The following is a 25,015-nucleotide window of genomic DNA, read 5'->3' on the forward strand; positions in this document are numbered from 1 at the left end:
CCTTTTCTGCCCATAGTCCAAGTTTCTGCCACTAGTCCACCGCCTCTCCCTACACATTTAAGTTTACACAAACCTAAATGTAGGGGCTTGAAAAAAGTGCTAAAGAATGCAGCATTTATCTGATAAAACATTTTTTTGTGAGACAAGAAAATAAGTATTCTGTTGATATAACATTAATTTGATGGCAAAGATCTGAAAGAAAATATTTTTGCAGTTCTCATTGAAAGGACGGTGAGCTGTTCTGAAAGACTGGGTTACACTATCACAGCTACCTGGTGGAGATACGGCTGAAGACGGCATTGAAGTTGTTGCAGCTCAGGGAGAAGAGGACAGCTGAGGCCGAGGCGCGGAGCTCAGCGGCATGCTGGTGGCCCTCACGGTATGTATAGATGAAATGGCAGATCTCTGGCAGAAGTTGTTTGACCAGCATGGTCTCATCCAGACGCAACGAGTCCTTGGATTGCTGAGGGGGAAGAGAATAAAGAGGAGGGAAGAGGCCAGTCAGAAAAAACGCCTTGGTCTGCTGATATGATCCTCCTAAAATTGAGGGACACTCATGGCTGAACTAAAAACTAACAATCATGGAGAGAGGTACAGGAGCTGAAAGCTGTACAGAATTTGAAAACAATTCCACAAGCTGATCTTAAAGAGACTTCAATACTTGGCCCTAAACACCTTAGAGATTCATTATCTAATGACATACAGTGGATATAAAAAGTCTACACATCCCTGTTCAAATGCCAGGCTTTTGTGATGTAAAAAAATGGGACCAAGTTAAATCTAGTCAGAACTTTTTCCACCTTTAATTTGACCTTTAACATGAACAATGCTATTGAAAAAACAAACTGAAATATTTTAGGTGGAAAAATAAAAACTAAAATAATTTAGTTGCATAAGTGTGCACAACCTCTTATACCTGGGGATGTGGCTGTATTAAAAATTAACAAATCACATTCAAACTCATGTAAAATAGTAGTCAGTACACACCTGCCATCAAGTACAGTGACTCTGATTAATCCAAAATAACGTTCAGATGTTCTAGTAGGATTTTCCTGACATTCTTTTAATTGAAACTTAAAGCAAGAGCCATGGTCCGCAGAGAGCTTCCTAAGCATCAGCGGGATCTCATTTTTGAAAGGTGTAAGTCAGGAGAAGGGTAAAAAAGAATTTCCAAGGCATTAGATATACCACGGAACACAGTAAAGACAGCCATCATCAAGTGGAGAAAATATGGCACAACAGTGACATTACCAAAAACTAGACGTCCCTCCAAAATTGATGAAAAGACGAGAAGAAAACTGGTCAGGGAGGCTTCTAAGAGGCCTACAGCCAAATTAAAGGAGCTGCAAGAATTTCTGGCAAGGACTGGCTGTGTACTAAATGTGACAATAATCTTCCGTGTTCTTCGTATGTTTGGGCTATGGGGTAGGGTAGCAAAACAGAAGCCTTTTCTTACCAAGAAAAACATCCAAACCTGGCTATTTTTTGCAAAAGCATAAATGCTGTCTCCAAAATGCATCTGGGAAAAAGTGTAATGGTGTGATGAAACCAAGGTTGAACTTTTTGGCCATAATTCCAAAAGGTATATTTGGCGCAAATACACTGCACATCACTCAAACAACCCCATACCCACAGTGAAGCATGGTGGTGGCAGCATCATGCTTTGGGGCTGTTTTACTTCAGCCGGAACAGGGTCAGAGTCAAGGTGCAGGGAATTATGAGCAGTAAAAAAAATACATGTCAGTTGGGGCACAAAACCTTCAGGCTTTCGTTAGAAAGATGAAGAGGAATTTCACCTATCAGCAGGACAACCACCCAAAGCATACATCCAAATCAACAAAAGCATGGCTTCACCAGAAGAAGATTAATGTTTTGGAATGGCCCAGCCAAGCCCCAGACCTGAATCCAATTGAACATCTGTGGGGTGATCTGAAGAGGGCTGTGCACAGGAGATGCCCTCGCAATCTTACAGATTTGGAGCCTTTTTGCAAAGAAGTGTGGGCAAATATTGCCACGTCAAGATGTGCCATGCTAATAGACAAACCCCAAAAGACTGAGTGCTGTAATAAAATCAAAAGGTGCCTCAACAAATTATTAGTTTAAGGGGGTGCACACTTATGCAACCAGGTTATTGTAAGTTTTTTAATTTAAAATTTTCCGCCTTAAAGATTTCAGTTTGTTTTTCAATTGAATTGTTCACGTTATAGGTCATTTTAAAGATGAAAAAAAATCAGACAGGATTTATCTTTGTCTCATTTGTTTACATCACAAAAACCTTGCATTTTAACAGGGGTGTGTAGACTTTTTATAGTCACTGTAGCTGCGCTATACGACATTGCCCTTGCTTCCAATGAAACAGGGGGGAACTTGGGAGTGATCTTCGATCCTGATTTGTCCTTTAATTCTCACTTAAAACAAACTTCTAGGACCACCTTTTTCCACTTGCGTAATATCTCAAAAATCAGACATTTCATATTATCAGGCTCCAGCAGTAAGCAGTTAAAGACTCTGCAGCTTGTCAAAAATGCCGCAGCATGTGTCCTGACAAGAACCAAGAAAAGAGACCACATTTCTCCAGCATTAGCATCTCTACTCTGGCTTCCGGTTAAATCTAGAATAGAATTTAAAATTCTCCTCCTCACCTTCAAGGCCCTTAATAATATGGCGCCATTTTACCTTAAAGAGCTGTAGTACCTTATCAACCCACTACTGTAGAGCACTCCGCTCCCAGAATTCAGGCTTACTTGTCGTCCCTAAAGTCTCTAAAAGTAGAATAGGAGCAAGAGCTTCCAGCCATCAAGCCCCTCTCCTGTTGAATAATCTCTCTTTCAGTTCAGGAAGCAGACACCATCTGTTTGTTAAGAGAAGGCTTAAAACCTTCCTTTTTGATAAAGCTTAAAGTTAGAGCTGGTCCAGGCTTGTCTTAGACCTGCTCTTAGTTATGCTGCTATAGGTCTAAAACACATGTGTCAAACTCAAGCCCTACGGGCCACATGCGGCCCACAAATTAATTATCTTTGGCCCGCATGATCAAATCTATTCACTATTAGAGGTGGCCCGCTGGCAGTGTTTTGCAAGTTCTCAATACAAAATAAGTATTGAGAATTCCTGAAGGTCAGTGAACACGTCGGGATGGGGCAGGTGACAGTTCAAGACCAATGGCTGGGGGGTTGTGTGGGATGGCAGGCTCTCATTGGCTGATGAGTTGGCGGGTCAAGGGTGAATGACAAAACCCACAATGCACTGCACGTGTGTCGGCACGTCAATCGCCAAAAAATTGCTAAACGAAAGGTGGAATTGGAACTGTCTTGAAAACAGGAGTTTTCAAGACAGGTGGGAGGCACAGTATATATGTTCGCGGATGCAAAGGGCAAAGTTGTGTGTCTTCTGTGCGGCGACGGTGTGGCTGTAATGAAAGAATACAACCTGAGGAGACACCATGAAACGACCAAGACCGATACAAGCATCTGGACACGACACAGAGGCTACAGAAGGTAGAGGAGTTAAAAAGAAGTCTGGTGCCACAGCAGGCTATGTTCACTAAAGTCAAATCACAAAGCGAGGCTGCTGTTAAGGCCAGTTTTATTGTGGCAGCAGAGGTTGCAAAATCAGCCCAGCCCTTTACCGAGGGGGAATTTGTCAAAAACTGCATGATGAAAGTTTGCGACGCCGTGTGCCCAGAAAAAAGGCAAGCATTTTTTAATGTGAGCCTAAGCCGAAACACCGTTGCTGACTGTGTGCGTCACCTTGCTGCCAATCTCCAACAACAACTTGTGGGAAAGGGAAAAGATTTCATTGCATACTCCCTAGCTGCGGATGAGAGCACCGACACTTCTAATACTGCCCAGCTGTCAATTTTAATCCGTGGAGTGGACTCAAGCCTGTGCATAACAGAAGAGTTTTTGGGATTACACCCAATGCATGGCAAAACTACGGGGAAAGATCTCTTTGAAGAGGTGTCCAGATGTGTAAATAAAATGGGGCTGCCCTGGGATAAACTTGTGGGACTGACAACAGATGGAGCGCCTGCGATGTGTGGTCAAAAGAGTGGATTGGTGGGGAGGATCCGAGAAAAGATGAAGGACGAAAACGTAACAAGTGAGTTGACAGCTTATCACTGCATCATACACCAGGAGTCGTTGTGTGGCAAAGCCTTGAAAATGAAATATGTGATGATCATCATAACATTAGCAGTTTACTTTATCAGAGCCAAAGGTTTAAATCACCGCCAGTTAGTCTTTTCTGGAGTAGTTTAGTGCAGAATAGGTTAACTTGCCCTATCACACAGAGGTGCGATGGCTAAGCCAGGGAAAGGTGCTGGAAAGATTTTTCCAGTTGCGTGAGGAGATCTGTGACTTTATGGAAAGCAAAGGGAAAGGCCCAACAGGGCTCCGAAATAAAACGTTCCTGTGTGAAGTGGCGTTTCTGTGTGACATCACGAGCCACCTGAATGCGCTCAACCTGCAGCTTCAGGGGCGGGGCCGTGTCATCACTGACATGTACGCTACAGTAAGGGCTTTTAAAATCAAGCTGCCCCCTTGGGAGACGCAGATCCTGCAGGAAAACTTGAGCCATTTTCCGCACTTCCAAACAATGAAAGAGCAGGTCGCTGCCTTCCCAACTACAGTTTGCTGAAAAACTCGGCATACTTGGTGCTGACTTAACACGGCCCTTTGCAGTTTTTGAAGCCCAAAAAAGCAGGTTTGAACTGCTCAGTAGTCCATTTGCAGCTGACGTGGAAAACGCACCATCAAACCTCAAAATGGAGCTGATTGAGCTCCGATGTAGTGAAACACTGAATGCAAAATATGAGTCTGTGGGCACTGCAGTTTCCACATTTCATCCCAATGACACAATGCTCCAGCTGCGCTCCCAGGCTGCTCAAACGCTCTCTATGTTTGGCAGCACATATTTGTGTGAACAACTGTTCTCTTTGATGAAGATAAACAAAACTTCACACAGGACTCGTCTTATTGATGAGCACCTTCGCTCAATCCTGAGGATTTCCTCAGCTCAGAGCCTGACCCCAGGAATTGATGAACTTGTATCCAAGATGAGACACCAAGTGTCTGGCTCAGAGCAGTGAGCATCACAGAGCAGCGAACAATGCTTTGACGCATTTTCAGTTTTGAATGCAGTTTAATTTTTGCATTTTTGCATATTTTTTCTACTGCTACTACAGGACATTTGATTTTTCTTTGAAGTAAATTATTTTTGGCTGTTTGCCTGTAGAAAATGTTTTCACTTGAAATTACTCTGGAAATACTGCAGATAGAGCCATAAGAAATTAATGAAACTGATTTTATTACTTGTATATTTATTTATGTATTATTTATTATTTTTATTTCATTTATTTGATCTTTAATGTTGTTTTATCGGCAATACTCTTTGGGCCTTGTTAGTTCCAGGTTCAAAATGTGCACCATGGTACTTTCAGAAAAGTTTTCCATAAACGTTGAACCCTTCTGGCCCTTGCCTTGTAGCAATTTTTTAATTTCGGCCCACTGTGTATTTGAGTTTGACACCGTCGAATAACATCAACTGGTATGCATTAATTAGTGCGGCGAAACGTAACTTGTCCTTTGTTCTAAAATGGGAAGCGTTTAGTTTAAAAAGACATAGAGTTATGATGTCTGATCTACTGAGTGGGCCACATGGCTTTCATAGTACTGCCATACAAACCAGTAGCCAGTCAGATTTACCTTGAGCCTCAGTGTACCCTCAAGTTCAGCCTGTATCAAGGCAAAAACACCTGATGACGCTAAGGTGCAATGGGAATTTATGACACACGACACACAGAGCTTCTCTTTCCAGCTTCTCCATTCTTATCAAATCAAAGTAATTCATATCTCATCAATACATGTTCCTGACTTGACCTCGTCCCCGGAGTCCCGTTGCCTTATCGCCCGCAGATCCAGGGCCGCAGCTATGGCCACATCATGGATTACGATTTGTGGATCGCGTATCCGAGGTCGCAATGGTGGATCCAGTATTGTGGATTCTATATCGTGCAGGCTGATCGTTATAATAATGGCAGATCCTTTATCGCGTTGGCATCAGATAATGGTGGGGGACCACGACCGAGGTGGCAGCTGATTATGGATCGTAATTGGTGGCAGTGGACAATGACTGTGGACTATGGTGGCATCCGATCTTGATGGATCATGATCGTGGTGGCTGCTGACCATAGACTATGATTGCAGCAGGACTGCTTGACATATAGTATTTCTCCTTAGATACTTGACCTTCAAGTATCTGACATCCAGCTATCTTTCAAAATGTTTAACCTAATCAATGCTGCTAAAACCTTTATCCTGATGATGTTTTCCTCTACACTTGACATCTATTGAACTTCTGTCCGTCCTGGGAGAGGGATCCCTCACATGTGGCTCTCTCTGAGGTTTCTACGTATCTTTACCCTGTTAAAAGGGTTTTTAGTAGTTTGTCCTTACTCTTGTTGAGGGTTAAGGACAGAGGATGTCACAGCATGTTGAAGCCCTGAGACAAATTGTGATTTGTGAATATTGGCTATACAAATAAAATTTGATTGATTGATTACCTGCAAACTTGCAATGTTCTACAGTTGCAAGCAAAATTATTCAACCCCCATTGCACATTAGGTTTATTGGCAAAATATAAAATTTCTCAGCTGTTTGCAATAAACAAATTACACAAGAACTGTTTAAGTAGTTCAATGAAACTAATATTACAACGGTTTTTATCCAAATTCAACACAAAATGCTACTTTTAATGACTACTGCAGTTTTCAAAATTATTCAACCCCTTTGCTGTTATGACCTGCTGCAAACGTGATGCATAGCCAGACACCAGCTACTGACAGCATTCCTGAGGAATCTTAGCCCATTCCTCAAGGGCAATGGCCTCCAGTTCAGTAATATTCTTGGGTGTGCGTTTTGCAACCGCCTTCTTCAAATCCCACCAGAGATTTTCGATGGGGTTCAAGTCAGGCGACTGTGACGGCCATTCTAGAATCTTCCATTTCTTCTTCTGAAACCAAGCCTTGGTGGAATTTGAGGTATGCTTCGGATCAGAGGTCTTCAACAGGGGGTCCGCAACCCCTAGGGGGTCCGCGGAGGTACTGCAGGGGGGTCGCGAAATCTTTGGTTGATTAGACAATTTTTTTAAATTTTTATAATTTTTTTTTTTTTTCCGAGTTTAAATGTCTTTCAATACACATTAACATGCATCCAACATATTGTGAGGCTGTTTTGACCCTCTGCCTGACAACCTCCATCCATCCAAGATTAGATAAGTTGTGTGCTACCCATCAGGGTCCGACATCTCACTAATGTGGATGTGTGCAATCCACAGATAGCTTGAGGATTCACTGTCTCTTCTACATGTATGTTAAAAATAAAAACACGAATCTGTGAATTACTTTAATAGCTCAGTGTTGTATGCAAGATGTACAGTGGGTATGGAAAGTATTCAGACCCCTTTAAATATTTCACTCTTTGTTTCATTGTAGCAATTTGCAAAAATCAAAAAACTTCATTTTATTTCTCATTAATGTTCACTCAGCACCTCATCTTAACAGAAAAAGAACAGAAAAGTAGAAATTTTTGCAAATGTATTAAAAAAGAAAAACTGAAATATCACATGGTCATAAGTTTTCAGACCCTTTGCTGTGACACTCATATTTAACTCACATGCTGTCCATTTCTTCTGATCCTCCTTGAGATGGTTGTACTAATATTGGAGTCCAGCTGTGTTTAATTAAACTGATTGGACTTGATTATGAAAGGCACACACCTGTCTATACAAGACCTTACAGCTCACAGTGCATGTCAGAGCAAATGAGAATCATGAGGTTGAAGGAACTGCCCAAGGAGCTCAGAGACAGAATTGTGGCAAGGCACAGATCTGGCCAAGGTTACAAAATAATTTCTGCAGCACTCAAGGTTCCTAAGAGCAAAGTGGCCTCCATAATCCTTAAATGCAAGAAGTTTGGGACGACCAGAACTCTTCCTAGACCTGGCTGTCCAGCCAAACTGAGCAATCGTGGGAGAAGAGCCTTGGTGAGAGAGGTAAAGAAAACCCAAAGATCACTGTGGCTGAGCTCCAGAGATGCAGTAGGGAGATGGGAGAAAGTTCCACAAAGTCAACTATCACTGCTGCCCTCCACCAGTCGGGGCTTTATGGCAGAGTGGCCCGACGGAAGCCTCTCCTCAGTGCAAGACATATATGAAAGCCAGCATAGAGTTTGCCAAAAAACCCATGAAGGACTCCCGGACCATGAGAAATAAGATTCTCTGGTCTGATGAGACCAAGATTGAACTTGTTGGCGTTAATTCTAAGCGGTATGTGTGGCGAAAACCAGGCACTGCTCATCACCTGCCCAATACAATCCCAACAGTGAAACATGGTGGTGGCTAGGGGTGCAACGATTAGTCGACGTCGTCGGCAAAAATCGATGACAGGAATAGTCGCCGACGAATTTACTCGTCGATGATTCGTTGGTTACGTCATAACACGTGTTTTTCGTGCCGTGCAGTTGAACTAAACGTCATTTTACCGGAGGTGCTGATGAAAGCAGCTGAGGAGTGAGCCATCTCGCTTCCTTCCTATCTCTGAAAGTCGCGCATGTGCAATAGCGTCAAAACACGGTCCGATGGCGTCCTCCGCTGCAGCAGCATCGCGCACCAGAAAGTAAAAAGTTCCGGAGAACTTCACCCGTAACAGCCCGAAAAAAACTACCTGCAGTATCTGTACAGAGGACCTGCTCTCCATGGAAGCAGGACACACGCGTGTGAGGAGGAGGCACGTGTGACATCGTAACGGAGACGATGCGGACTCGCCTCTGTCAGATGTATATATATACACGTATATACCTGCGCGCAGGACTCTAGCATCCATTACAAAAATATGGTTTAAACTTTTTATTAACGAGTTTAAAAGCGTTATGTTATCCTATTGCCTGACAAACGTCTTTTTTTAAATCACAATTATTTAGTCAGAAGAAGACTGTAGTTTCGTTTGTTGATGTTTTTATTGCTGTTACTTTCCCTGTCATTTTTGTTAACAGGAAAAATGAATACTTGATTTTTAATTTATTTGTTTTATTAGCACTTTGCCTGTCCTTGCTTTTAAATGGACAAAAACTTGATTTGTCTTTGCTGTTGTGTCAACAGTACCCTTATATGAAACAAAGTTTATTAAAATACCTTTTTTTTTAATGAAGTATCAATATTTATTGCCTTTATTTTCAGTCATCACATGCCTCGAACAACCTCAAGCTAAATTTAAAAGCTGTTTGCTAAATAAGAGCAATTGAGAATTTGTGTCATTCATAATCCGATTAGTCGATTAATCGTTTCAATAATCGGTGACTAATCGACTATCAGAATAGTCGTTAGTTGCAGCCCTAGTGGTGGCAGCATCATGCTATGGGGGTGTTTTTCAGCAGCAGGGACAGGACGACTGGTTGCAATTGAAGGAAAGATGAATGTGGCCAAGTACAGAGATATCCTGGAAGAAAACCTCTTCCAGAGTGCTCTGGACCTCAGACTGGGCCGACGGTTCACCTTCCAACAAGGCAATGACCCTAAGCAGACAGCTACAACTCTGTGACCATTCTTGACTGGCCCAGCCAGAGCCCTGACCTAAACCCAAATGAGCATCTCTGGAGAGACCTGAAAATGGCTGTCCACCAACGTTCACCATCCAACCTGACAGAACTGGAGAGGATCTGCAAGGAAGAATGGCAGAGGATCCCCAAATCCAGGTGTGAAAAACTTGTTGCATCATTCCCAAAAAGACTCATGGCTGTACTAGCTCAAACGGGTGCTTCTACTCAATACTGAGCAAAGGGTCTGACTACTTATGACCATGTGATATTTCAGTCTTTTTTAATAAATTTGAAAAAATTTATTTCTACAATTCTGTTTTTTTCTGTCAAGATGGGGTGCTGAGTGTACATTGATGAGAAATAAAATTAACTTTTTTGATTTTAGCAAATGGCTGCAATGAAACAGAGTGAAAAATGTAAAGGGGTCTGAATACTTTCCGTACCCACTGTATGTGTATAAATGGCAGTGGCATGGCCACCCTGTACCTTGCACATGTTTAAATTAAAAACATGAATATATGAACCTGTGTAATATTTGAATAGCTTAGTATTGAATGCACAATATCAGGGTAGTTATGTTTATACATGGCACTTGGCCCAGTTTAATATAAAACACAATTTTATACAAAATATATAGTAGGGGGTCCCTGCTCCATCTCTCCACCTGTTTGGGGGTCCTTGGCCTGAAAAACGTTGAAGACCCCCCCTTTGGATCATTGTCCTGTTGGAAGGTCCAACAGGACATGAGGCTGACGCCCAAGCTTCAGCTTCATCATGAGGTTTTTTCCTAATATATTCTGATACTCCTCAGGAATCAGATGGCAGCCTCTGATAGCTTCCTCTTTCTGCCACATCCAGGTAGTGTAGCCACTGTTCCATCAACTTTGAGCTTGCGAACTATGCTTCCAACTGTATCTCTAGAGACATTCAGTGCTTTGGCTATCTTTTTGTATCCTTTTCCTTGTTTGTGCAAGGCAATGATTTCTTCTCTGAACTTTTTCGACAATTCTTTTGACTTAGTCAAACTTGAATTTTGATGAAACCATGGTAATATTAGTTTCATTGAAGTATTTCAACTGTTCTTGTCTATTTTGTTTATTGCAAACAGCAAAATTGTACAATCTGCCAATAAACCTAATACCCGATGGGGGTTGAATGATTTTGCTTGCAACTGTATATAGTTTTTGAAACAAGTCAGATTCAGATTAGGCAGAACTTCAAAAGTACAATACAGTTAATTGCTTAAACATGAGCTCCACTCTAAAAGGAGTATATACACTGCAACATATTCTGATTAAGGGTGTAAATCAACAATGAACCATTTAAATTCTTTGGACCAAAATATGCCCGTATTATAAAATCTGCTACGAAACTACTCCATTTAATTTTCAATATTAAATGGCCATTTTACACAATGAGTTACATCTCAATCTCTTGGCCTCAACTTTCCTTTTCTTTTGTCCATTTTGCAGGGTTTCACCTAAAATGATTAGCACAGAGAAGCAGGTACAGTTTCTTTGTGGCTCTCTAAGGCAGTGGTTTTCAACCAGTGTGCCGTGAGAGATCGCCAGGTGTGCCGTGGGAAATTATCTAATATCTAGTGTTGCACCGATGTAACCACCGAACATTGGTAGCGGCCGATATTCGCCTCGTTTACTGACATCCACACATCGGTTATAATCTTGACTTTCACCAATATCATTGGCCGATGTTCATTGGTATTTGTGGTTAAACCGCTGGGCACGTGCCGCGGCTGGGGGAGCAGTCGCCCCGTCGCCCTCCTCTCCACGTTGCCGGAGGCTCGGTGTGCGGCCCGCCTCGACTTTTTTTTAGGGGGTCGCTCCTCGTCCGCGGCGGTGGGCGCTGGCGACTCTGGACGCGTGTAGGGCCCTTCTTGCGGATCACCTCAGCTACGGCCCCCGCTGGGGGAAACCTCCGTTCGCGCGGGGGGCCCCCTCCGGCGGACCAGGGAATCCGACTGTTTAATTAAAACAAAGAATCGCGAAGGCCCACGGTGGGTGTTGACGCAATGTGATTTCTGCCCAGTGCTCTGAATGTCAAAGTGAAGAAATAAACGTAAACGGCGGGAGTAACTATTGGCACTCAAAACAGTTCAATCTGAGGAGGGCTGTTTTAGACAGAGTAAAAAGGTGCTGTTTTTAATGATCCTTGTGGTATTTTGACCAAAATATGTTACAGACATTTCATTAAGACCCCAAGGAACCATTTCAACTTGTGGTAAAATGGGCATAATATGTCTACGTTAAATAAAGTTTAGTTAAATCAAAGATTGTTTCATAAATCTGTTTCAAATCAAAAAGTACTTTTTTATACATTTAGAAGCTATATTACTAACTATATGTATTATATGTACTGTGTTAGGCCATAGAGTGTCATTTTGTTTGGTTGTGTGCCCCAGGATTTTGTAAATTTAAAAAATTTGCCGCGGCCCAATAAAGGTTGAAAATCACTGCTCTAAGGGATGGAGAAAAGAGACAATGGACAGGTCCATATCTGACAATATCAGTATGATCCATCAATAATGCCATTGATGAGGAGCATAGGCATTCTCAATAGTCTCATTGAGAAAGATTACAGAGACTGTCTGAATGTGAGACATTCTGCAGGAAACTATGGATAAACTCAGTAACCAGTTTGTCAGGGAGAACAAGTGCAGACCAGCCTGAAATGGTGGCCATAGCGAAAATAAGTCAGTGCTTGTGGTTTTGTTATCCTTTGCCTTTTTCCTGTGGTGTTGTCTTTTTCGTAGACTAAAACAAGTGTTCCAGCCTCAAACGCAAGGGAGTAGGAAATGGTCACAGAAACTCAGACATTTCAGACAATACAGAAGTATGAATCAATGTTCAACAATGTTTTCACTTTTGAATCCATACATTATATCACTGCTCATTAAATCAATATATAGATCCAGATCAATGAATCGTTACATCCTTAATTGCCATATATGTTTACATTAAACAATATCCTTAGAAGTATAGTCACAGTGGTTTTAACAATATAATTTAACACTAATGATAAAAGCTTAACAGTTGGACCTTTATCCAAAAGGTACCTGGCTTTCATTAGAAAATGTGGACTTGACAACCACCAAATGACTGCAACAAAAAAAAACAACCAAGGAATCTCCCAGAGTGGAGGAGACCCTGATTGATACCATGAATACATTGCAAGAGGTTTGTAACTGGGTGAGCAGAACCCAGCAGCATAACATCTTTCATCATTTCAACATTAGATTTCATTGGCAGCACAAGAAGAGTGAAAACTTGCTTCAAAACTTCTTCAAAGAGATGAGATCACACAATTTCCAAAATCTGTTTACGACAAGATCGGACTCACCCCAGCCAGGCACTTCTCCAGTGTGTCCAGGATGATGAGCTGAGAGAGGTAGAGGTTCTTCTCAGAAGCTTCTCCAAATATCCGCTGTGATATCAATGACAGGACACAGCAATGGGAAAGCTCAATTATATAATTATATTCTTATATCTAAGAATAATGTTTTCCGTATTATTCTAAGAATTGCCACTTATTTCTTTTGCTGAGGACCTATATCAGCTTCATCAGGTTTTAGATTTTGATACAAAGGTAACACCTCTCGAGTCTAGACTTCAATACTAGTTATTTTAATCTTGAAAGTTGTATTTAACAAATTCTGCCAATAATTAATACCAAAAAAGATATGTCCCACACTTCTGTCATCAACCCTTATCTCTTTACCCACTTCCTCTTCATACTCTTAGTGTGTTTTCTGAATCTTATAATGCTCAGTGTTCTTTAATTCAGTTCTACATTTCACATTGAGCTAATAATGTATTTGACAGCATTATGCTCTGAAGTGTTACAAACATTAATATGTCTGAACGATTTCAAAAACCAGTGATGACAGTTGATGACTGTGCTACAGAATTTGTCCACATGCCTCGGCTAAACTCAAGGAGGAGATAAAGGAGGAGGAGAAGGAGATGATGAAGAAGAAGAAGAAGTCCACTCACCATATTGTTGACATTTTTAAGGATGGTGGTAAGGCCACTGATGACGAGGGAGAACTTGTACTTGGAGATGTTGATCAGACATTCTTTGTTGTGCTCTGTGCTGACTTTGGTGTGAGTATTCTGGTGGCCAACTTTAATGGGAAGCTGAAAGAAAATACAAGAGAGGATGATGAGGCAGTCATTTTCCTTTAAGCTACAGCCACTGTTCTTTAGAGCTGCTTTCAGATGCATCTGTGAACGCAAACGTCAAAGTGAGATCCTCTGCAGTTTCTGCGGGCTTCTATCGATCATCCATATTGATCGATCTCAATTCTTATCACGATATGTGGTTTTTGATCACTTTCCTGAAGCCGTCCCTCTCCACTGTGCTCAGGGGCATCATATCTGTAGCTAAGCAATAAGTAATAGTGCTCGTTATATTTTTTCCCCGTTTCGATTGTTTTCATATGGGGCAATGGCTGCAAAACACGACTGGATGGACTGTTGTTTTGCTAACATAGCATCGCTAACGTTAGCGATGCTAACGGGAGACATAGTGGTCCTGCCTGTCTCTTTGTTTGGTGTCGTGCAAACTTGAGCCCGCAGAGTCAAACTCTCTGTGTAATCACTGGGATGGTGCCGTCTCAGGTGATTGAAAAGGTTTGTGGTGTTTCCCGTCCTGGCTGGTACCGACCGCCGGCATATTTTGCAGACCGGCTTCGTCTGCTCCTCGTCCTTTTAGCCGTATCCAAACCACGTCCACACAACTGACGTCGCGTTACGCTTTTTTTCGACAATGTCTTCGGTTCCGGGTGATGTAGCGATGTCGCTCTCACATTCGGCATTATTTTCGCTGTCCCCGACTTCAGTTTCACTCTTTTTTTCTCCTTTTTCCAACTTCGTTCTCTCTTGTTCTCTCTCTCGCAACTGCAGCAGCTCTCACGATGGGAAGGGGGCGTGTCGTGTCCTACCTGCAGCCAGCAGACTCCGACACTGTTGTTGCGCTTACTTTTGCCACGTGAGATCGAATACATGTCACGAGGAGATAATCGAAATCGATCAAAATGTTATCGCGATCCCGAATCGGGATCGAAAAATCGCCCAGCCCTAGGGGTGGGTCCTGGCTGGTTCGCCCCTGGCATGAATTATGCAGAGGGTTTGTTGCTGTTTTGAACACGTCTGTGCAGAAAAAACAAAACAGCTATGTTGTGCATGTGTGAAAGGCAAACTCTCGGTAAACTCAGTAGCCAATTACCACATTTACTTGCTATGTTTGTCCTTTATCACATTGATGTGCTGTCCTCTTGATATTCATGAAGTTTAGTTGACTTGTTAAACTGTGACGATTAAGTCTTTTTTTAGCAGTGAACAATATAGGGCTGAATGATTTGGGGAAATAATCTAATTGCGATTTTTTTCACCAATATTGCGATTGCGATTTAATATGCGATTTTTTAATTTGATCCAAATTTTTTTCCCCAACAAAACGTAATGAATGATTTAAATATGACACAGATAACACAATATTAGATACATTTAGTGTCAAATAATATTTACAATTATAGGTGTCTTACTGCTCCCAAGTCAGAAACATTTCACACAACTGAAACATAGAATTTGCCTCTACTATACTTTGAAAATATTTTGTAAAATCAAAGAAAATAGTTATAAATAAAAAATGGAGAAATGCACAGGCCACAAAGTCAAACAGTACAACTGCATGTATGAACAGTTTCCTGAAGTTAATGAAATGGTCCCACTCCTCAGACTGTGATTTTTAACCCTTTCGAACACAAGTCATGTAACAGACAGAGTGTGTGTGGAGCCACAACACAGCAGACATGAGGCGCTGTAAAGCCTTGAGCATCCCGTTCATGTCCGGGTGGTCGTGAAGCGGTATGGAGGCGCCGGGCCTCAGCAGGAACACCCCCATGCTGAACACCTCTGTCTCGCAGATGTGCGTGTAGGTGACCGGGGGGCTCTGGAGCCCCGCCTCCCCGGAGCTCGGCTTGCTTTTTCGGGGAGGGATTTTCAGGTCCGCCGCCTGCAACGCGATCACCAGCGAGATGAGCGCGCTCTGTGTTTGCGCCACGTAGGTGATGCCGGCCTGCTTCGCTATCTTCTGGATCAGCGGAGTTGTGTTGTCCCGCGGCATTCTGGCTGCGGGTGCGGACGGCAGCCCAGTGCGCTACTCTCGTTCGCACGTTATAATCGCGCACGTTGCGATTAGGAAATCGCGTTTTATCATATCGCGATTAAATCGCAAATGCAATTAATCGTTCAGCCCTAGTACAATACTATTTTTTCAACTGCTGTCATTGGAAAACGCCTTATAAGTCACCCACAAAATCTGTAAAATAATTCCTTCAAACTATTCATTTCTTGTGATTACCTGAATCCACCTTAGTCGTTTAGTTTTTACTTTAGTTTTTAGTTTTTACATCCCGGCCACAGACTGGGATGCTCTGTATGAGCCACATGGTGAGGACATTCATGGCATGACTGACTGTGTCTCTGAGTACATTGGGTTCTGCATTGACAACACCATCCCCACTAAAGAGGTTCGCTGTTACCCAAATAACAAGTCGTGGGTAACAAGCGACCTGAAGGCCCTTCTGAACGAGAAGAAGAGGGCCTTTAGATCACGGGACAGAGCAGAACTCAAACGTGTACAAAGGGAGCTCAAGCACAGCATCAGGGAGAGCAAGGACAACTTCAGAAGAAAACTGGAAGACAATAACACCAGGGACGTCTGGAGTGGGATGAAGGAGATCACCGGCTTCCAGAGGAGAGGGGGGGGGGGGGCAGCTGGGGATGAAGGACATGCGAACGAGCTGAACACTTTCTTCAATAGGTTCAACTCCAACCCCCCCACCCCCAGCGGACCCTCAACTGCCTCCTCTGCTTCTCCGAGCAACGAGCAACAACCCCCCACCTCCCCCCATCACCCCCTGCCCCCCACCACCCCCGTCACCACCTCCCCCCACCGGCTTTCACCATAGACCTTCTCACACCTCCCACCCCCAGGACATCCTCACATCACCCACAGCCCCCCACCACCTCCTGCAACACACACCTCTCTGCACCACCCTCATCTCCTCCACCCTCAAACCCACCACTGACATCCCCCACCCCCCAGTCTGGACTCCACATCACTGCCGGCCAGGTGAGGAGAGAGCTGGAGAGGCTCAAACAGAGGAAATCTGCAGGACCGGACCGCATCAGCCCTCGGGTGCTGAAGGCATGTTCCAGCCAGCTCTGTGGAGTTCTCCAGCACCTCTTCAACCTGAGCCTACACCTTCAGAGAGTGCCAGTGCTCTGGAAAACATCCTGCCTGGTCCCAGTGCCAAAAAAAGGACGTCCTGCTGCACTGGAGGACTACAGGCCGGTGGCACTGACCTCTCACATCATGAAGGTCATGGAAAGACTGGTCCTGGCACACCTCAGGCCGCTGGTGTTCCCATCACAAGACCCCCTGCAGTTTGCATATCAGCCCCATGTTGGGGTTGATGATGCAATCATCTACCTGCTGCAGAAGGGTTATTCCTCCCTGGACAGACCCAACACCTCAGTCCGGATCATGTTCTTCGACTTCTCCAGCGCCTTCAACACCATCCAGCCCAGACTGCTGAAGGCCAAACTGGAGGGCATGCAGGTGAGTGCTCCCCTCATCACTTGGTTCGATGACTGACGGGCAGACCACAGTTTGTGAGATTAAAGAACTGTGTGTCTGATCGTCTGATCAGTAACATCGGGGCCCCCCAGGGAACTGTACTGTCCCCCTTCCTCTTCACCACATACACTGCTGACTTTAAGCACTGCACTGAGTCGTGTCATCTGCAGAAGTTCTCTGATGACACAGCCATTGTGGGGTGTGTTGAGGGCGGGAGGGAGGCTGAGTACAGGGACCTGGTTGACCGCTTTGTGAAGTGGTGTGGGGAGAACCGCCTGCAGCTCACCGTGGCGAAGACGAGGGAGATGGTGGTGGACTTCAGGAGGAACAAGCCCCTGCCCTCTCCTGTCTGCATCGGTGGGACGGATGTGGAGGTGGTGTCTGCATACAAATACCTGGGTGTCACACTGGACAATAAACTGGACTGGTCCACCAACACACAGGCCGTCTACAAGAAGGGCCTGAGCCGGCTTTACTTCCTGAGGAGGCTCAGGTCCTTCAATGTCTGCAACAAGATGCTGCAGATGTTCTACCAGTCTGTTGTGGCGAGCACCATCTTCTTTGCTGTGGTGTCCTGGGGTGCGGGCATCAAGGCAAAGGACGCCAACAGACTGAGAAAACTCATAAGGAAAGCAGAGTCTGTGGTTGGCTCTAAGCTTGTCACCCTGGAGGTGGTGGTGGAGGACAGGATGCTGGCAAAACTGCTGGCAATCATGGACAATCCCTCTCACCCCCTCCACAAAACACTGGACAAGCTAAGGAGCAGCTTCAGCCACAGACTCATTCAACCCCGCTGCTCTAAGGAACGATACAGGAAATCGTTCCTCCCAACCACAATAAGACTGTACAACTCCGCTACCTCTGTCAGAGCCACCATCACAGAACTGCACTAAACCTGTCTCCTTGCACTGTGTACCCTGTACAACACTCCGCTCCATATACACTTACTTCACATCATATGTGATATGTGTTCATATAAACCATATTGATATTATATATCATTTTATACAATAATATTGTCTTTTGCACACTCTGTCTACATATTCTTACACTTATAGTATATTATATTACCTATTGTATAGTCAAATACTTATATTCATACCTCTACTATATATCATATATTATATCATACTCTCTGTATATTCTTTGTAAACATAAGTCTATATACACATATTTATACATGTGTACATGTTATAATTACTATTATTATATCACTATTACTATTATTATTATATATACTGTTGCTGCCATTATTACTATATACTGCTTTTATATTGGTATAATTACTATCATATATAAATGTATATTATGTTATATTATATACTATATATACTGTACTATTCTTATATACTGTCTAACAATAACATTACCATCATATCATCAGTACTATTAACATCATCTTGCCACTGCACTTTATCTGCCTATTTTATTTTACTTTATCTTGTGCTTCTGTTTTTTATTCTTTCTAACTCAATATTTTTTATTTTTATTCTATTGTATTGTATTTTATTGTATTCAAATATACCGGCTGCTATGACAACTTACTTTCCCTTCGGGGATGAATAAAGTACTCTATCTATCTATCTATCTATCTAAAACCCTTGTGTTGTTCTTGGGTCGGATTGACCCCCAGTGTGTGTGTCTGTCTAACTGGCCCACCAGAAGAATTGAGAATGACAATCCATTGGTGTCAACCACATCAAGGAGAATTGGATAGGGAGAATCCTTGGGTCACCCTAACCCTCTACCTGACCAGCCAGGGCTTGCGGATGATCACACCCATACACACACACACACCTGGGGTCAATCCGACCCAAGAACAACACGAGGGGTTAAAATATATGATCGCAACATACAACTTACAATAATAGAATAGCAAAACACAAGGATGATGGAGGTGGCGGCTCAGCTTCTCTAAACCCTTGATGACTTTCCATGCTCAGGATTACAACAACATTTTGTAGAAAAGAGGCCCATTACAACAGTATAGCAATTATTTGGCACATTATAAAAGATAAATTAAGTGATAATTGTGATATCTGGGGGGTTAGGGTACATATACCAATTGTGTATTATAACAGACCCGACTTATCGATGGCTAAATTAATTGCCAACTAATAAGGCAATAAGGAACAAACACGTGTGGGTTTATTTAGTTAAACTATCTCATTGCTATATAAAGTAATGGTGCAACAACTCTGAAACACTATAGTTTTTTTCCCCCATGCACAACCGATAAAATCTTAGCATAGGCTGAAAGTACAGCCGTGGCCAAAAGTTTTGAGAATGACACAAATATTGGTTCACAAAGTGTGTTGCTTCAGTGTTTTCAGATCTTTTTTATCAGATGTTACTATGTTATTCTGAAGTATAATTACAAGCATTTCATAAGTGTGAAAGGATTTTATTGACAATTACATTAAGTTTATGTGGAGTCAATATTTGCAGTAATGATCCTTCTTTTTCAAGACCTCTGCAATTCACCCTGGCATGCTGTCAATTAACTTCTGGGCCACATCCTGACTCATGGCAGCCCATTCTTGCATAATCAATGCTTGGACTTTGTCAGAATTTGTGCGTTTTTGTTTATCCACCCGCCTCTTGAGGATTGACCACAAATTGTCAATGGGATTAAGGTCTGGGGACTTTCCCGGCCATGGACCGAAAATTTCGTTGTTTTGTTCCCCGAGCCACTTAGTTATCACTTTTGCCTTATGGCAAGGTGCTCCATCATGCTGAAAAAGGCATTGTTCGTCACCAAACTGTTCTTGGATGGTTGGTAGAAGTTGCTCTCAAAGGATGTTTTGGTACCATTCTTTATTCGTGGATGTGTTCTTTGGCAAAATTGTTTGGGAGCCCACTCCCTTGGCTGAGAAGCAACCCCACACATTAATAGTCTCAGGATGCTTAACTGTTGGCATGACACAGGACTGATGGTAGCGCTCGCCTTTTCTTCTCCAGACAAGCTTATTTCCAGATGCCCCAAACAATCGGTAAGGGGATTCATCAGAAAAAATTACTACCTCAGTCCTGAGAAGTCCAATCCCTGTACCTTTGACAGAATATCAGTCTGTTCCTGATGTTTTTCCTGGAGAGAAATGGCTTCTTTGGTGCCCTTCTTGACACCAGGCCATCATCCAAAAGTCTTTGCCTCACTGTGCGTGCAGATGCACTCATACCTGCCTGCTGCCATTCCGGAGCAACCTCTGCATAACTGGTGCCTCGATCCTGCAGCTGAATCAACTTTAGCAGACGGTCCTGACGCTTGCTAGACTTTCTTGGGCGCCCTGAAGCCTTTTTCACAACAATTGAATCTCTCCTCTCTCCTGATCTGATAAATGGTAGCTTTAGGTGCAATCTTACTAGCAGCAATATCCTGGACTCTGAAGCCCTTTTTGTGCAAAGCAATGATGACTGCACGTGTTTCCTTGCAGGTAACCATGGTTAACAGAGGAAGAACGATGATTTCAAGCACCACCCTCCTTTTAAAGCTTCCAGTCTGCTAATCTGTCTCAATCAGCATGACAGAGTGATCTCCAGACATGTCCCCGTCAACACTCTCCCCTGTGTTAACAAGAGAATCACTGACATGATGTCAGCTAATCCTTCTGTGGCAGGGCTGAAATGGAAAGGGTGGAAAGGGTCTTTTGGGGATTAAGTTCATTTTCATGGCAAAGAGGGACATTGCAATAAATTGTAAATCGTCTGATCACTCTTCATAACATTCTTGAGTATATGCAAATCGCCAATATAAAAACTGAGGCAGCAGATTTTGTGAAAATGTATATTTGTGTATTTGTATATTCTCAAAACTTTTGACCACGGCTGTAGAAGCTAAAATTAACTGTGATGGCTGCTCACGTTACTCAGGTATTATAGTTAGCTTGAACACTGTAAATTTGATCAAGCCAAGGGATCCAAAAGAAATTGTAGCAATTTATGCTAAAGATCGATGGCTCAGACATTTTCTGAACCTCAATATTCAGATTGCAACAAGCAAAGTAGATACCAATCAGAGGCTGTATAAAGCGATATTAACTTTTATGACGTCACCACGAAAATGCATGTCTCAGAGAAAGTATGTTATAATATTTTTAAAATACCAAGATACAAAACAATACGCCACTTTTCATTCTTTTGACGAGAATGAAAAGCTCGGCAAAGCAAAGTGGGTTGTAGATGGATGCCATGGTCGACAAGATTCTCCTTCTTGAGAGTGGGTGTACATGCACAACTACTCTAACTTGGAACTGATCTGAAGTGACACAAATTTCTTATGGATTCAGTGCACTCTTCCTTGGGGATTGATGCAATTACCCCTGGCTGTTAAAAATGAATTTGTGAATTGGTAGCTTGCCAGAGCTGCAAAGCTGCCTTGCTTCATTGACTAGAAGGCTTGCTCCTTCTGTCGACACACTTAACAAACCCATCATCTACGTAAAAGTTTATTTCGCTGAAACAGATTGATGCTTCACTAAAGCGACCTTGGCCTTGGGCAGCAATGTGCTTGAAGCTGTAGCTTGCACCGCCAGGTGATGAGGCTGCTCCGAATAAGTGCACTTTTCATCCTGTAGACTGATGGCTTGTCTCCATTGTCCCACCAGAGAAGTCTCAAGTAGTCTTGGTGTTCTGCTCTTACGTGAAATGTATGGAACATGCGTTCGATGTCGCACATGGTTGCCTCTGGCCCTTTACGAAACCGACAGAGGAAACCTAGTAGGGTATTTGTCAATTCTGGTCCTGTAAGCAAGTGATCATTCAATAACACGCCTACAGCCTTCGCTGAACAAGAAAGCTATGTAATCCTTATGGTATTGGATAATTGGCTTATTAAGGATTGATACAGCCGACTATACTCCAGCCAAGGTCGGTTCTTTGAACAAATTGCTCAAGGTCCTTGCCAGCCACTACTTCTCTTGGTAACAGGGCTGGAAAACAGTTGTGGCCTATAAGCAGAGCAACGTCAAATTTGATTAAAAGAGCAATCTATAAAAGAGCAAGGTGCTCCAGGTGAGGCCATGCCCTTGCTGTCTTGGGGGTCTGAATTTGCATGAAATTTGCAGGAATGATCTCTCTTGTATAGGTACCAGGGCGAGGGATTTCCTTTGCTGAATAAAAGCCTCTAATCTTTAGCCCAGTTAGCTTCTGGCTTGGGACGACTGTACCTTTGGAGGAAAACATGGACAACTTTAATTCTACAGGAATTTTCAGTGTACAATTGCCTTCTCTTGCAAAATGAAGGTGGTGTCACTTTGACAGTCCAAAATGGCATATATATACAAGAATTTCAGTCTCTGGGTGATTCATTGGGTGATACTTGAACAATTATGGAAGCGTAAGGGCTGTTCATGTCTTACACCACTTTGTTAGAAGACCTTTTTAAGACCACTTTGAATAGAATTTAAGACCTATTTCACGGCCATACTGGCAAAAAAGTATGAAGGAAAATTACTATGAAAGAAGAAATAAGTCCCAGAATTACTTGCAAAGTAAATGTATTCCTGTTCAACATAACAATGACTCAACATAACAGTACACAGCACTGTATGTGTGCGTGTGTCTGTAGACCTGGTTGAGAAGGAATACAAGCGACAGCTAGCTGGCCCTGCAATGAGGCAAAGATTGTATCTCTGAACTTACAGCAGTTGGAAGTCCAAACAGGTCCAAAATAGTAACAAATAGAATTGGAAATAACTGAGCCTTCTAGTCAGTAAGGATGCTTTTGTTTGTCTAACAGTTACCATAGCATTACAGTTTAAATTTTATAGAAAATAAGGACAAAACCTTATCTACGGACATGTACTATGATTACAACAAGATTGGTAGATATATAATATTTCTCCTCAGATACTCAACCATTACTGACAATAATCCATCAAATCATTGACCTCCCATTATTCTATAAAGTGTTTATTCTAATCAATGTTGCACAACTACTTTTATCTTGATGATGTTCTCCTTTAAACCTCTATTGAACTTCTCTCCGTCCTTTTTTTCCTTACTCTTCTTGAGGGTTAGGGCAGAGGATGTTACACCTTGTTAAAGCCCTATGAGACAAATTGTGATTTGTGAATATGGGCTATAAAAATAAAATGTGATTGATTGATTATGTTCAATCAATCACATTTCATGAAGCGATGCTGAAGCCTTTTGCATTTATTATAATGGAGTTCTTCTACTTTTTTGTTTAGTGTTTGGGTTCTCTGACTTTTCCGTTATCCTTGTGCCTCATCTTGGGTCTCTACATTTACTTTAGCGGTCTGCGATGCAACTATGTCAAAAAGTTCACCTTCAAGGGATTTAAACAGCTGCTTTAACTGTGCAATGTTTTACAGCCTGGGCTTGCATATTAGTTGAGCGACGTCATATTGCGTAAATATGTTGTCTTGCGAAATGTGCGTCCACATTTCGTAATTAAGGTGGCTGCAGACGAAAAAAAATTGCCCACGATCATCACTAGCATAGGTCACCAATAGCTGGACCGCAGTGCGGACCAGACCCAGACGCTGCTCTATACGGAACCAGACCTGTTAAGAAATTGTAGAAATGAAGAAAGAAATGAAATTGTGACGTAGCATTTCTATTTTAACCTGCACAACATTTCTCGCATTAACAGTAGAGTTATTTAAACCTGCACAGCTTTTTCAATCTTTATTGTAGTCAATTCTGGCAGCACGCAAGAGTTTATTTCTCTCACTGAACAAAAGAAAGTGGGAAAAGGTGTTAAATCGGTTTAGTTGTTAATATTTGTTGAGATTGTCTAAATGTATAACATAGATAATATAGAAAGGCTGCGTTCTTTCCCTGCTCTTCATCCTGTACACGAAGAGATGCACCTCCGGTCACCAATCCGTCAAACTCCTGAAGTTCGTGTACGAGACCACCCTCATCATAGGGCTGCACAATTAATCGAATTTTAATCGCGATCACAATTTTGGCTGCCACAATTAAATGAGCATGATCGTCAGCGATATTGACGTTTAAAATGCGTGCTCTGCTAAATATCAAATCAAACCCTTTCCTTAACTTACAGACAGCCAACCACCAGGGAGAGAACGAGAGGTGGGAGGTGTCATGCGCCCACCCTGCAGCAGCTGCCTCAAAAAAAGTTCTGTCTGCAGTCGACTCCGATATTAGTAGAGAGACAGACAACAGAACAGAGAGTAGACCGTCACAGGTGTCATGTGAAAGGTTAGGGTTAGGGTTAGGGTTAGGGTTAATCAAATGTCAGGAGCAGAAGGCGAGGAGCTATTCCCTCAAAAAGGATCATCATCCGTTGTCTGGAAGTTTTTGGGATTTAGGGCAAGTGATGTTAACCCAGAACAAATCATTTGCACTGAGTGCATTAGAGTTGTGTCTGCGCCACACAGCAATACAACTAACTTGTTGAACCACCCAACTAACGTTACCTCACTGAATCTTCGTCCATGTCCAACGTCAACCCAGAAAACCATAACTGTGACCCTGCATAGCGCAACAGCCTAACCATCCACCTCCCAAAGACACACTGACATAAAGGATGCAATCCCATTTCATCTGGTCAAAGACATGTGTCCAATAAATACTGTGAGCAATGAAGGCTTTAGAAAAAATTGTCACGGGACTAGACAAGAGATACGTGATCCCTTCGCGCGATTATTTCTCCAAACAGCCATTACCTGCACTGTATGAAAAACGTCAGGGGGAAATACAAAGGGATGTCACATCTGTTGAGTATTTTGCAACTACAACTGAACAATGGTCAAGCAGAACAATGGAGCCGTA

At 42.7% G+C, this 25,015-nt stretch overlaps 1 protein-coding gene across 2 annotated transcripts in view; it reads right to left on the reverse strand.

The window, feature by feature from the left end:
- nf1a (neurofibromin 1a) overlaps window positions 1-25,015 on the reverse strand; it is a 162,820-nt gene that overhangs the window by 123,952 nt on the left and 13,853 nt on the right. For both annotated transcript variants that reach the window (XM_061073898.1, XM_061073897.1), the window contains exons 2-4: window positions 13,600-13,743; window positions 12,947-13,030; window positions 273-463 (exon numbers count right to left, since the gene is read on the reverse strand). In XM_061073898.1, coding sequence (XP_060929881.1) covers window positions 273-463; window positions 12,947-13,030; window positions 13,600-13,743 — 419 coding nt within the window. The remainder of the gene's footprint in view (window positions 1-272; window positions 464-12,946; window positions 13,031-13,599; window positions 13,744-25,015) is intronic.

This window comes from Limanda limanda, chromosome 6 (genome assembly GCF_963576545.1).
Source record: "Limanda limanda chromosome 6, fLimLim1.1, whole genome shotgun sequence".
Taxonomy (NCBI): domain Eukaryota; kingdom Metazoa; phylum Chordata; class Actinopteri; order Pleuronectiformes; family Pleuronectidae; genus Limanda; species Limanda limanda.